At 40.7% G+C, this 14,382-nt stretch overlaps 1 protein-coding gene and 1 long non-coding RNA gene across 2 annotated transcripts; one reads left to right on the top strand and one right to left on the bottom strand.

Moving 5' to 3' along the window:
* Positions 1 to 3: 3 nt before the first annotated feature.
* Positions 4 to 6,489, bottom strand: LOC125897911 (uncharacterized). The gene is made up of 3 exons (XR_007450534.1): positions 5,449 to 6,489; positions 1,267 to 1,322; positions 4 to 1,110 (listed from the first exon to the last, which is right to left on the bottom strand). It is a non-coding gene; the product is annotated as an uncharacterized LOC125897911 (long non-coding RNA).
* On the top strand, positions 1,791 to 12,606 carry grk1b (G protein-coupled receptor kinase 1 b). Its single transcript, XM_049591371.1, has 8 exons — positions 1,791 to 4,193; positions 6,502 to 7,214; positions 9,092 to 9,219; positions 9,539 to 9,696; positions 11,033 to 11,116; positions 11,287 to 11,411; positions 11,512 to 11,713; positions 11,847 to 12,606. Exons 2-8 carry the CDS (start codon positions 6,516 to 6,518, stop codon positions 12,128 to 12,130), a joined length of 1,680 nt encoding a protein of 559 aa, XP_049447328.1. The 5' UTR covers positions 1,791 to 4,193; positions 6,502 to 6,515; the 3' UTR covers positions 12,131 to 12,606.
* The last annotated feature ends 1,776 nt before the right edge of the window (positions 12,607 to 14,382 follow it).

Genomic DNA, 14,382 nt, shown 5'->3' with positions numbered 1-14,382 from the left:
GATAGATAGATAGATAGATAGATAGATAGATATGTTTTTAAATTAAAAAATCATGTCTCCCCACAGGTAGCACACAAATAGGCACATATCATATCATAGGCCATTGGTCGTACATTCTGTGCGTTCCCTAAACGTCTCATCGTTGAGACTGGTACCACGGTGCATAGACGTACATGTCTATGCCACGGCGTATTGCGTATGTTTCACGCCCGTCTCTTCAGCCAATGAAAAGTAGCCTGTGAAGGAATGGGCGACCCTGATTGGCGCAACATGACCAGTTGTCCTTGTCGGGACCAGTAGATCTGTGAGAGAATTTGTTATCATGCTCAGATAACCTCAGGCTGCTGCTGTATCCGTCACACCCACATGAGATCAGTCTGATCAACACTATAATTAGATAATGAATAAAATGATAAATTGCGTTTGGAATAAAAAGCAAAGCAATAAAAAGCCATGAGACTTGGTGAAGTGAGTTAATAGTAGGTCAGCAGGGAAGCACCATCACTCTCAATTAGAGATTATAGTTGAAGGAGAACAGTGAATTCTTGCTCTGTTTTAATCAGCTGAAGAGCACTTTCAGCTCAGCTGCACGAGGATCACAGGTATTTTAACAGCTCCAATGAGTGTGTGCAAATGTAATGGGATTTTGACTTTACGCTGAATGAATTAAGCCCAGACAATGTTTATACTGATGTCTTTTGAGATGGTTAACGGAGCGGTGCTCTCACCTGTGATTTGAAGGGTTGATCTATGCAGGTATCAGTGTCTTGACCTGCAGGTGGAACTCCCTGTCTGGGTGGGTGGGTTTGTTCTTCGTCACTGAGCTGGATTAGACCTGAACTTAAAATCTGTTTCACCTCTACCCCTTTTTAAATAGGATTTGGGCTCAGGGTCTTTTGAGCCCCACCCTGATGCACAGCTCAGGAAGTGGGTTTATACTGGATAATAGAATATATTTTATGTTTTATGACAAGTGTTTCTTCTAATAAGCCCTCTATTTGTTTGTTTTTCTCCCCAAAAATCTGCCTTCATTTGCATAAAATAGCACACAGTCCTGTCTGGCCAAAAATACCAGTTTGCTGACAGTCTGGGATGGTGGCACCACAGCAGCTGTAAACAGATTAGCACTTTAAGGTTAATTCAGCCACACATTGTGGATGTAGGTCAGATCATGAACTGTAACATTCCTTAAAGTGTCAAAACAAAATGACAAATGTAAGTGGGATTTTAAATGAAATTATATTCTTACTTTACCAAAAAACTAACCTCTTGTCGGACGTGTCAGTCAGAATAGTCCATTACTTTCTTTGCCTTTGTAAAACCTGCACACATCAACACATTTTATGACTTGAGTTTTATTATTTTATAATAGGCCTATACAAATCAGTGGCATCACATACAATACAAAATGCATTCTGTTGCAACACAGAACACTCCCACCCCCCCATAACAAGGAGGGGTCATCTGAGCAATATGGTGACTATGTATATCTCAAGCAAAAATAAATAAGTAAATAAATAAATAATAATTAAAACATATATAAATATTACAGAAGCGTATTGCATTCACTTGACAAATAAAATCAGGGTATTTTTTTTCTGGGTTTTTTTTTTTTTTTTCGTGGTAATTTTTTTTTCCTGAACGAGGAGACGAGATACTTCAAAATCTCGCGAGAAGCTCCCACCTGGCACCTGCACGTGAGCGGTGCCTGCGTAAAGTCGACAAACTAATGATAACACCATCTATATGACTTAAAGACAGGAGTATCTCCCAGTGTCTCAAACCCAGAACAAAGTGATACTGGATTAAACTAAACAAGCGGGTCATGTTTGCTTCCATTACATCGAGCTCTCAAGAAAGGAATGAAAGCGTCTGTTGTTCTGTTGCTCTCTTAACTCAGAAAATACTCAGAAAAAATTACTCAATAAAACAGATTTTTTTTAAAAATTTGTCAAGTGAATGCAATACGCGTCCATAAAAATATATATACATATAAATAAATTAAAAAATAAAAAATAAAAATAAATAAATAAAAATTTTAAAAAAGTAGTAAATAAATAATAATCACTTCTATTCATGACAAATATTGAGCGTTCAGTTATTCTTTACTTTGGTACGAATATAGTGTCAAGGTACATGCCCCACCTCAGGAAATACTTTTCCGCTCTGTCCTGCATCCTATATGACATCCTTTCATATGCAGCTACTTTACCTAATTCAGTAACCCTGCAGTCCTGGAAAGGAGGTTCTCCATGTTTCTTCCAGTTCCTGAGAATGATATGTTGCCCAATCATAATAGCAGTTTGTGTCCAGGATTTTAGTGGATAGGGAAAAGCAAACAGCACTTTACAGTCTCCTAACATATATATAACTTGGAGCAGAGGACAAACTGTCCTTTTACGACACTGACAATATAACAGTGAATCTTCATCTTAGGGCATGACCACATCACATGCATCATTGTACCTTCATCCACACAACACTTCCAACAAGTAGCTGAATCTTTTAAACCAAGTCTGAAGAGTCTACTCGGGGTCCAATAAAATCGATGTAGAATCTTAAATTGAGTAAGTCTAACCCTCAAGTCCCTTGACATTGTTCGGGCGTTACCACAAACCTTAGCCCATTCCTGTTCATCAGTCTCCTTCCCAGGAAAGTCCCAGGGCTGAGATCCCTTTCTCCCCCTCACATTCCATCAGCATCCTATAATATTTAGCTGCTTCCTGGCCTTTACCCAGTGTCTGGAGGATTTTATCTAACTTTTCTGCTGGCTTTGGGGGGTGCAACCTCGGCCCATAAGTCACATCAACACACTTTAGTGTTTTCTGATTGCTTTGCCTCAGTGCAATGTGCAAATCTCCATGCAAAGAGTCAAACTGACTTTCCATATTCTTACCTTTAAATACAAAATGCTAAACTTGCATACAAAAGTCCAAACATGCTCAGTCCTCAGAACACAGACACCTCATATTAGCAAATGTTTCAATGTGCTGAGTTTGTGGTCGCTACAGAACAGAAAAGGTAAACTGATGCAGTGAAGTACTGTCGCAATCATCTTTTTACCTGCAGTGTATTTAGATTTTGATGGCAGTACTAACATTATACCATTCTGTGTCAAGTGTTACGCAAAGCTGGCTCACTATGTGTCAATCTGCCTGTGCAAACCATAATGTGACTGCGCAGCTGCTTCTGTGCATTTCCTCTCCCTTCCAGCCATTGCTTTGCATTTGCAATCATGAATAACCAGTTATTTAATCTTCAACAGGTGCTCTGATCTGCTGTTTGACACGTCTTTCCTCTTTGGCTTCATGATCTAAATCCCTCTTCTCCATTTCCTCAACCATCCACTTAATCCTCTTACCTGAAACATACCCACATCTTTTCTTTCACACCCACTCGTGCATGTATGAACGCTTTTGTAAACGTCTGGAGTCATGTGCAGCATCTACAGTTAACAGAAACTCTCATGCAGTGCAGCTCACACAGACGTAGAGTAGTTCAAAGATTATGTTATGTTGGTTGAAAGATTACAGACTTGCAGCAGTTGTGCTCTTAGACACCAGCAGGAGACAATCCACTTTCAATCTGCAGGCTGCGTCTGAGCCGGGCTGTCACTCAACATATTATTTGGCAAAATGAAGTCAAAATTGAGGTGATTTGACTTTATTTATCAATAAACATAGATTGGACAAGGATAGCAGGACAATTACCAATCAATTATAGCAACAAATTGATGCTTTTTGCCATATTTTATAAGAAAACTCATTGAAACGGAGCATGAACACTGTACTGAACAGCTGAAAGACGCGCACTGAGTTAGCACCTCATCAATAATCACCCCTGCAGAGTTACACTAATAGCTTGTGCAGAGTCGCTCCCTCCAATAATGTCAGGGTGTAATCCTCACCAGCTAATGAACAACCAAGTAGGATTTCAGGTGCAGGGTAAACCTCGACCTGTTGCCCCACCACACTACACTGTAGCAACAAGAACCAGGAGGGGAGAGTCGGACACTTTGAAGAAAGGAAGTGTCTTCAAGACCCTGATAGGACAGAAATGATCTCTGTTTGTTCTGGTTGATGGACGAACACAGAGCAAAGAAGAGAGAAAGATACATGCTGGATGCTGGATGTTGGATTTAATTTACAGTTCTCAAGTCCTCATTTGATTCCCGTCTACAGCAAGAAAGAGCGGTGAGTGCTATACCTGTATGATATCTATATATGCTGTTAAGATTTTCTTCCCATGATCATTATGTCATAATTCAAAATTAAAACCTAAATCCTGACATCAACTGGTTTGGCAAAATTTCCTTTGACCCAGAGTCTAATCAGTGTTGGAGTGTAACTAAATACATTAACTCAAAAACTGCTATGTGCAAATTCAACGTACTTGTCACTTCACATACTTTTCACAGGCAAGTATTGTTCTTTTTGTTACTTGTCTGTTTATAATTTTTGACACCCTTCCTGTCCAGTGACAATTATGTGTCTCTTGATTAGGTGAATTTGAATGTTTGTGATAAACTGAAGGATATGAGGTTGCTTTAAGCTATGTGTTTGTTAAATTCTCCTACTTATTAAAGAAAATATATATTTAAAACCTGCTTGGATAAGCTGGAGAATGCATTGTGAAAACAGCTGTGTTTCTAAGCGCTTTTTGAGATATGTAATCCTAACAGGACAGCAATGCAAACCATAATCTTATAGAAAATGATGCGTTGCTGCAGATATAAACTACACACCAGTATATAAAGGAGTTAAAGTTGACACAATCTTGAATGTCTACAGCAGTAAAATACAGCATACACATAAACTCTGTGATGAGAGCCTCACTTTTGTTTAAATCTTCCAACCCTTTAAACGCATTTAGACACCAGTCTAAAAATGTGGGTTAATTAACAAGGAGGTCAATTATCTATATTGTAAATCCCTGGTGTCAACAGTCAGTGTTAATTGGATTACATAGAGTCAGGAAAGCACCTACCCAGCCAAGAGAATCACTTTCGGTACTACATGTACCAGGTCAAGACAGAGCGGCTTATTCATATGAAATATACACCAAGAAAGACTTAACACAGCGATCCAGTGATGCATCTCCTGTCTCTTTTTGTTGCAGGGAGATGTAATTTTGCACATGTTGCAGAGCACATAAAGGGCCCAGCATGCAGTATGATATTAGCAGAGATTAAATAATGTTTAATTGCAGATAGGGTCTTTTGGACAATGTAACACATGCATGATGAGTGTTCTTGGTAACTGTCCTCAGGGTTAACAGGCAAAAAGTCCTTTCTTGATTTGTCTTTTTGCACCAAAGCTCAATAACACAGGAAGAAATCTAATGCAAAAGATGCAGAGAATATCTCAAATTATGCGTTAAATAAAAGGATCCAAAGCAGGCCGAGGAAAGAATATTTCCTCTGTTTTATGATATATATAATGAAATTACCTTAATGATGTTGTAGTGCAAACATAAGGGAAGTAATCAGCAGCATGAGCTAATGCTTTTCTTCCTCACAGCTTCACAAATCCCTTGCACTGCGTGATTGTGTGCACAAACTGGTGCACGCAAGCTTTTAATTTCCTGTCCTGGCATCTGTAATCAAATGCACCCTTTAGTGACTGTTGTCTTTTGAACAGCAGGGGGCAGCATATAACTACATTTTCCCTCTGCGCCTCCAAAATGAAACAGACCCCAAAGAAATGAGTGTACTGAAAAAGTACCATGGCATGCACCCAATATTGATGATTGATTTCATACATTATAATAATGCCATATAAAGTTATATTCAACTGTCACAAGAGGAAAAAACCCCTCTCTCTCATATATAACATTTTGTACAAAAATGTGTTTGAATGGCTATATAAAAATGGAATCAGATCAGACCAATGTGCTGGTGCAATAGAAGCACAGATGGACTGCTGAACTGGCTTACAGGGCACAGGCCCAGGAGCCCAAAGTGTCAGGGGGCCCCCTGGCCTTCACCTGCCAAATGTCACACAAATTAACACACACTGACCAAGAAGAGACTCAAAATGACCACAAAGAGATGAAAAATAACTACAAAGAGACACAAAATAAATTAAAAAACAGCCAAATCAACCTCAAGGAGACACCAGCTGAATACAAAGTGACACTAAACAACCAAAAAACACAAAGTCATCTCAAAGAGACACAAAACCACGACAAAGTCTGAGACATGGTGCATATGCTTTTGCATATGAAACCATTGTTTCATAATCCGCCCATGAATAAAAGTCATAACTGTTACTTAAAATAATGGAAACAGGACAAAAAGCTTTTATCTTTAAATGGGAGATAATGTAAAAGCAAAGCAGTAACATTAAGAATAGAATATGACAGCAGATTTAATCAAAATGCATCCCCCATTTAACTCTGCTGCCATCACAGTACCCAGGGTCATACTGATTTTCAAAGGCTCATTAAGTAGATATTTCTCAGCGCTCTCATTAACTTCCTTAATGGTGTTTTGTGTGTTAGACCAAGGTGCAGCCATGGACATCGGTGGCTTGGAGACAGTGGTGGCAAACTCTGCCTACGTTTCAGCCCGTGGCAGCGTGGATGGAGCTGCAGCAGCTGCCATGCGCGACAAGAAGATGCGTGCCAGGCTGAAGCTCCCACACATCAGAGACTGTGAACACATGAAAACATCCATAGACTCGACCTTTGACAGCATGTGTGTCAAACAGCCCATCGGCAAGCGCCTGTTCCAACAGTTTCTGGTGGGTGACGCCACCCATAAAAATGCTGGAGAGCTGTGGAAAGACATTGAAGACTACACCGTCAGCCAAGAGAAGGACAGAGTGCAGAAGGCCCAGAAAATTGTCAATAAATACTACAAGTCAGCTTCAAAGAATTTTTGCAGCTTCCTGGAGGAGAAGGCCGTCACCCGGGTTGTCGAAGACTTCAAGAACGTCCGTGGTGACCTGTTTAAAGAGAGCGAGCAGCAGCTGCTCAAACACCTGGAGAAGAATGCCATAGATGGCTTCAAGAACAGCATGTACTTCCTGCGCTTTGTTCAGTTTAAATGGATGGAGAGCCAACCTTATGATGAGGAGTGGTTCATGGACTTCAGGGTCCTGGGTAAAGGAGGTTTTGGGGAAGTGTTTGCTTGTCATGCTAAAGCAACAGGCAAAATGTATGCCAACAAGAAGCTGGACAAGAAGAGGCTGAAGAAACGCAAAGGCTACGAGGTAAAGCACCTGATGCCAGCATCTGATGCCCCGCCCACGGCCATTCATGACGTGTCTATCAAAGAGTAACACGCACAGTGATATCAGTGTAATGGTGACCTCATGCTGACGTACAGCAGCCATAAGATAGAACAGGTGGCGAGAGAACATAACCCAGTGAGCGCGGAGGTTTAGTTTTTACCACAACGGCTCAATGCAAAGAAGCTTGTGTCTCTAATCTTAAAGACCTCACAAAGCAGCTCAGAGACAGTACACTGAAGCCCACTGCTTCTAAAAGCATCTGTGGATAATGAACTTTTCACTTTGTTGTCTGCTGTTAGAGCAGCACTGTGACAACAAGGCGTCACTTTCGTTGTTGACTGATAAAGACTGGTAAAGCCAGGTGGGCCTTACCACAAGAGAAATAAAAACTTAACCATGCCACACCCACAAGATCCATGTACAGCATTTGCTTATATGCATAACGTCTTTCTACATCATTATGTACAAACACGATATTCACCAAATATAAGACTGATTTGTGGAGGTAAGTATTAGGTTCAGTGGTAGCTTTAAATATTTGTAACAGAACAATCAGAAATGTGGACTTTGACACAGAAGAGTTTGACCCAGTTTGACAAAAGAAATTCAGAGATGGATAAATTAAATTAGAAAAAATGTTTGTACCAATTGAAACCCCTCAAATTCAAATTTGAGACTATTTAATTCATTTAAAGCCTAACATTTAGAAAATTTAAATTAAGACATTTTAAGACTTTTTAGGGACCTGCAGACACCCTGGCAGGACCTGGCTGTTCTTTATAAGCACACTTAAAGTTCTTCAAGTTAAATTTAACATGTCACATTTGTGTATACAGTATGATAAAGTCCACCCAATCAGGTGTTTTTAGTCATGGCTGATTAGACTTCTGCTCAGGTTGCACTTGCACATACCTCTATGCAGCTAACAATGTAACTAACAGCATTAATCATGGCTCTATTTCCTTTAGATGCATCAGTAAGACTGCATGTGCAACTATTATTTAAAAAGAAAAAGACATTTTGACAAAATAAACCTTAGTTGTAACCAATAACATTAACAACTCATCTCCATCTTACCAGCAAGGGTTTTCATGTATCGTGGGAAGTCAACAGTCTGCAGGTTTCAACTAATCTGCAGACTGATGGTTTATAATGGCACACGGGTAGTCAGCCCTTGAGCAGCCTAATCCCATAGATGTATAAAGGGAACTGGATATGACGTTGGAAGCCAGGCCTCATTCATTCCTATGACAGTTGCTGAGTGGCGCATGTTTGAAGCCAAAAAAGTTCGACTTCCTGGGTATAAGATTACAAAGAAAGAGCAGGCACACTACAGAGTTTTGCGAGCCAAGCGCTTAACTCCTGGTTTGGCGTTCAGCCACCTTGAATTGAACGATTCAGTCTTGCAGCTCCTCTAGACTTTCCAAATGTTACTGGACCAAATGGATCAAATCCTGATAGGGAAATTAATAATTATGTAGGGGCTGTGACACTAAAACAAATGTTTCCACTGATTTAAAGAAGTCTATTTACAATGTAAGTATATGGGAAAAAGTCTTTTGACTGCAAAGGCATCACTTGATGGACCTGGAAATTGTAACACCACTGTGTGGCCACTACAAAATTTGGTGTCAAAGCCTAGTGCACTTCCTGACTAACTGCTGATAGACAGCATTCAAAATACCAGGCCCCAAGAACTTTAACCCTAGACATGTCACACCTAACTTGAACACAACTATAATGAATGCTAATATCCTCATAACTTGTTTATTCAGGCATTTATTTTCTAATAGCTGATGTTGTACACTCTTGCTTTAGCTGCATTAATCATGTTCTGATGTTTGATTTGTTTTCAGGGAGCAATTGTGGAGAAGCGCATCCTTGCAAAAGTTCACAGCCGCTTCATTGTGACGCTGGCTTACGCCTTCCAGACCAAGACTGACCTCTGCCTAGTTATGACCATCATGAATGGTGGAGACCTCAGGTGCTCTATAAACATCAAATACTGCCACACACACACTCTGATATCCATAGACTGACCGAAGCACTATGCCTTTTAAACACGTTTCAAGCTGGTATCTGTACTTAACATCATGAGAACAGTGTTTCACAGCTCTCACATCTACTTATCAGCCTACGTAAAGTAGTTAAACCTCACGGCTGACGTACAGACTTGGCCCACAGGTGCATCATGCTTTAAGTCACAGACTAACAAAAGGAGTCTGGCGTATCTTCTCCTCTCTCCTCTACACTTCTTGATTTCACAGAGGCTTCAGAAAATAACATCCCGCCCTCTCTTGCAGGTTTCATATGTATAATGTGAATGAAAAGAATCCTGGCTTTGATGAAAAGAGAGCGTGTTTCTATACAGCTCAGATCATCTGTGGGTTGGAGCACCTTCACCAGCACAGAATCATCTACAGAGACCTCAAACCAGAGAACGTACTGCTGGATGATGCAGGTCAGCCATTTTCTTTGTAGCATTTCACGTCCCTGCATGTATGTACTGATACCAAAGCTCCAAAGACACTCCGTCCGTCCCAACCAAACCATCTCTACTCTACAACCATTTGAATGTGGCTTTCATTTTTGAGCCAACCACTAAAGCAGTATAAACACTGATTTAGTCTGTCTCTCAGGGCTTAGTCTACAAAGCAATATTGGTGGGCTAAGCAGTTAACTAGCTTGAGCCAAGACAGGGTCAGGGTTAACTAGAGTAAATCCCCACAGTAACCTATGTCTCGCCACTAATAAGCTCTGGTACAGGTTCAGTTCAGAGTTATGGATTAAAACAGGCATCAGCCCACACACCTAAGAGACAAATCACTAGACAAAATTTACACAATCTAAGGCCGCATTCACACCAGGATAGTCCGGGGGACTCAGTTCGATTGGGCGGGGAATGCCAAAAAATGTCACACCTTCATTTGGTTCGGTTCACTTTCACACTGCACTTTTTAAAGCGGACTAAACAGTCTTGACAACATCACGCAGTTACAACAGCTGCTAGTTTGGGGGCGGTATTGCCCGAAGCGACCACTGACCAGGAAGAAAAAAAGCATGATAAAGAAGAAAACCCAGATCACTGATTGGCCAGGACCGAAAACAGAAATTCATCCCCTTCAGCCGGCTTGGTCACCACAAAAACACCAAACACCAAAATGCAATGCGCTTTACGTCACTTCCTCTCTTTAGTTCGCTGGATAGTCCGTTTGCATTTCCCACTGTAAGTGAACCGCACCACTTGCAAGTGAACTGAGACCTCCAGTTTCCAAGCGGAGCAGGGTTCACTCATTTGGGCCACACCAGAGTTCGAATGAGCGTTCACACCACTCCAAACGAAACAAACTATCCGTGGAAGTGGACCAGGGTTCGTTTAAAGTGGACCAAACAGCGCCAATATGAATGCGTCTTAAATCTAATAATGTGAAAAAGAATTTAAAAAATACTTCTTTACACTGAAGTAAGATGCTGTAAAGAGCACAGAGTGACAAGATCACAGATCAGAAAACCTAGCTGAGAGTAGTTTTCAGCAATAAATAGCACTCACCGTTATTACTGTGCTGACACACTACCAAAAGGATTCTCCTCAAGGCAACAAATGCAGAAAATGAATAAATAACGAATGTCTTTCTGTAATATCTGAACATGAGCTCCCAAGATAATATACAGTAATTTCAGCCAGACTTCATGATGCATTAATCAATCATTCTTTTAGTGTTAGTTTGGAGTGAATACTGGCTGTACATAACAGTTTGTTGTCATGAAACTGTTGTAATCAAAGCCTTTTCATTCAGGACACGTCCGCCTGTCAGATTTGGGTCTGGCTGTTGAACTTCCACCAGGAAAAGACACAACTACTGGATATGCAGGAACTCCAGGTGAGTGAACGAATACAGTATTTTTAAGTGAAGTTTAACGACACTGGCCCAGTGGAGAGGAAACGCTATCACCCACATTAATGTTACTGTGTTAACAAAATCTGTACCATCACATAGACCATGTCTCTCAAAGCAGTCTATTCTATGGGAAATGTTGTCTATGAATATAGGTTTCATGGCTCCAGAGCTGCTCCAGAAGAAGCAATACGATTACTCTGTGGATTATTTTACGCTGGGAGTCACCCTGTTTGAGATGATTGCCGCCAAAGGGCCCTTTAGAGTACGAGGAGAGAAGGTACTGAACATGCATAAACGCATCAGGGGACTTTTCCGCTCTTGTCCAGCGCCAATTCTTTGTTGCCAAATCATACCTACATGATTTTCTCTCTCTTCAGGTGGAGAATGACGAGGTAGCTCGCAGAATCTTAAATGATCCTGCTTCATATACACCAGCTTTCAGCAAAGACTGCAAGGACTTCTGTGAAGGCCTGCTGATGAAGGATCCAGCAAAGCGCCTCGGGTTTAAAGATAATAATTGCGATGAGCTTAGGAATCAGCCCTTCTTCAAAGAGATTAACTGGGGCCGAATGGAGGCAGGTGGGTGACGTCTACAAAATCAGGCACATTCTCAAGATGTGGATGGCACAAGCAGGAGTAAAAATACAAAATGAAAGGTAGCTGCCATATGCCATGCTTACATTTCTGTATGTCCTCTGTGTTCCATATAAAGGTATGCTACCTCCACCATTTGTACCGAGTGCTACGATGGTCTATGCCAAAGATATTGACGATGTGGGCGCCTTCAGCACGATCAAAGGTGTGGTCCTGGATAACAAGGACACTGAGTTCTACAATGACTTTGCTTCTGGCAACATCCCAATCCCCTGGCAGGAGGAGATGATCGACACAGGTGTGTTTGGAGAGTTGAACATCTGGGGAGAAAACGGCAAGCTGCCCAATGACCTCGACCCAAACTTTGTGGAAGCCAAAGGTGGAGGCTGTGTGCTGCTTTAAGTTGCAACAGATGGAATATTTATTGAAATCATACACATTTAGGTTCAGTATGTATTCAATTGGTGCCACTTCATTCTAATCTGTATTATCTGTAATTTGTACAATACACTGTTATTGTTGTAATGATTGAAGATAATTTGTGTATTTCTATACCAAGATATAATTATTATGTTCCCCTATTGTGCTATTTATAGTGTTAATGTTAAAGTGGCAGCATGGTAAAACATATTTGAAATATTATGTAATAAAAAATGTAAATATGGTTAAGTTATTAAGTTATATAAGTTATTTTGTATAGAAACTCCATGCAATATTTATATAAATTATTTTGACTAAAGAAAAGCAACTGTATTATCTTTATTATTTATTTATGTACATATTTATTTATTCATCATATAAGAAATGGCATTTTAGTTATTATTAAGGCAAACATTGTAGGCAGAGGACTTGAAAGCAATCAATAAAATCTTCCAAAGCGGAAATATATGAGTTGGGTTTCCTTTCGACTGTACACATCAGTGTGTTTATATGAGGCTGTCGACAAATGAAGAAAAGACAAGAAAACAGAAGAGAGGACAAAAATGGAAACGGTAAATTTGTATGACTCACAAAAAATGCTGAAATTAAAATAACAATATTTGAACATGTTTGGTGCGGCTTCTGCAGCGATGCGGCGCCGCGCTGGTCCATCATGGTGAAGAGGGAGCTGAGCCTGAAGGCGAAGCTTTCGATGTACTGGTCCATCTACGTCCCAACCCTCACCTATGGTCATGAGCTCTGGGTAGTGACTGAAAGAATGAGATCGCAGATACAAGCGGCCGAAATGAGTTTCCTTCATTGGGTGGCTGGGCTCAGCCTTAGAGATAGCGTAAGGAGCATCCGGAGGGAGCTCGGAGTAGAGCCGCTGCTCCTTGGTGTTGAAAGCGGTCAGTTGAGGTGGTTTGGGCATCTGATCAGGATCCTCCTGGGCGCCTCCTGTTGGAGGTGTTGCGGGCACGTCCCACTGGTAGGAGGCCCCGGGGCAGACCCAGAACACACTGGAGGGATTATATATCTCATCTGGCCTGGGAACGCCTTGGGGTCCCTCAGGAGGAGCTGGAAGGCGTTGCTGGGGAGAGGGACGTCTGGGGTGCTTTGCTCGGCCTGCTGCCCCACAAACCAGCCCCGGATAAGCGGATGAAAATGGATGGATGTTTGAACATTTGACTACAACATTAGAAGCAGTAGTCATAGTAGTAGTACTAGTATATAACAATTGTAAATGTTACTTCTCTTTGACTTCTCTGATTTTGCAAGGCCAATATTTCGTCCATCAACAAGTATTTGTTTGGCACTTATTCGTCTTGAGTTTGCAATGTTTTCTTGTGTCCAGCTCCTTCTTGAAAAATAGATTCTGATCTCAGTGAGACTGATCTGTTTATCAAATATAAACCCATAACCTGCTCTTACAATAGGAAGAATCTGACTAAACATAATACAGTGGAGTTTCCAGAACAGGAAGAACGGTGACACCATTGATGTGGTTATGACCCCTGCCGACTTACTCTCTAGTTCTTTTCTTCTTTTCTAAACAAAATCAACCATGTCACAGACTGTCTCCTCTTTCTTGTCCACACAGGTCATTTGAGGTCTATCAAGAATCAGGTTTTCATCTTCATTTAAGTTGATCAAACTAATCCAGTGTTAGACAATGATAGTGGACTGTCCATCACATCCAGTCTTCCATCCAACTTTCAATGAACTCCCATTGATATAATTAACTGTTCAAGTAAAAGTAATTTTCTGTTTGAGGAAGTGATCAGTAATGGTTTTAAGGGAGTGGTGATACACTGTACCAGTGGGTTTCAAAGGGCGTTACGCATTTCCAGTGAACAATTCTGCCTCATTTGGAGCTTATGACACCACACAGGAAAATGTCCCATAGTTTCCAGTAACTACGTTATCACTTATGTACGAGGAATCTTTGAAGTGGGAAATATGCAGTTAAAAATGCAAACAGAGAGTGGTACTAACCTATATATCAAGATCAAGATTAACTTTATTGTCCCACTGAGTTAGAAATTTGTCTTGAGCCCTACTTATATAGTGTACAAAAACAACAATAGGTAACATGAGTGCAAATGAAACCTCTTAAAGACGACAGCAAGGATCTTAAACACATCATGTCTTGTTACAGTTGTTTTATTGTTTCCAAATCTCTCAGTTAGGGCTGGGCAATATATTATTGCATCGTTAACGTGATATGACACTAT

This window comes from Epinephelus fuscoguttatus, linkage group LG12, assembly GCF_011397635.1.
Source record: "Epinephelus fuscoguttatus linkage group LG12, E.fuscoguttatus.final_Chr_v1".
Classification (NCBI taxonomy): Eukaryota; Metazoa; Chordata; class Actinopteri; order Perciformes; family Serranidae; genus Epinephelus; species Epinephelus fuscoguttatus.
Note: the sequence above shows the minus strand (reverse complement) of the source record. Positions and strands in the feature narration are given on the sequence as shown.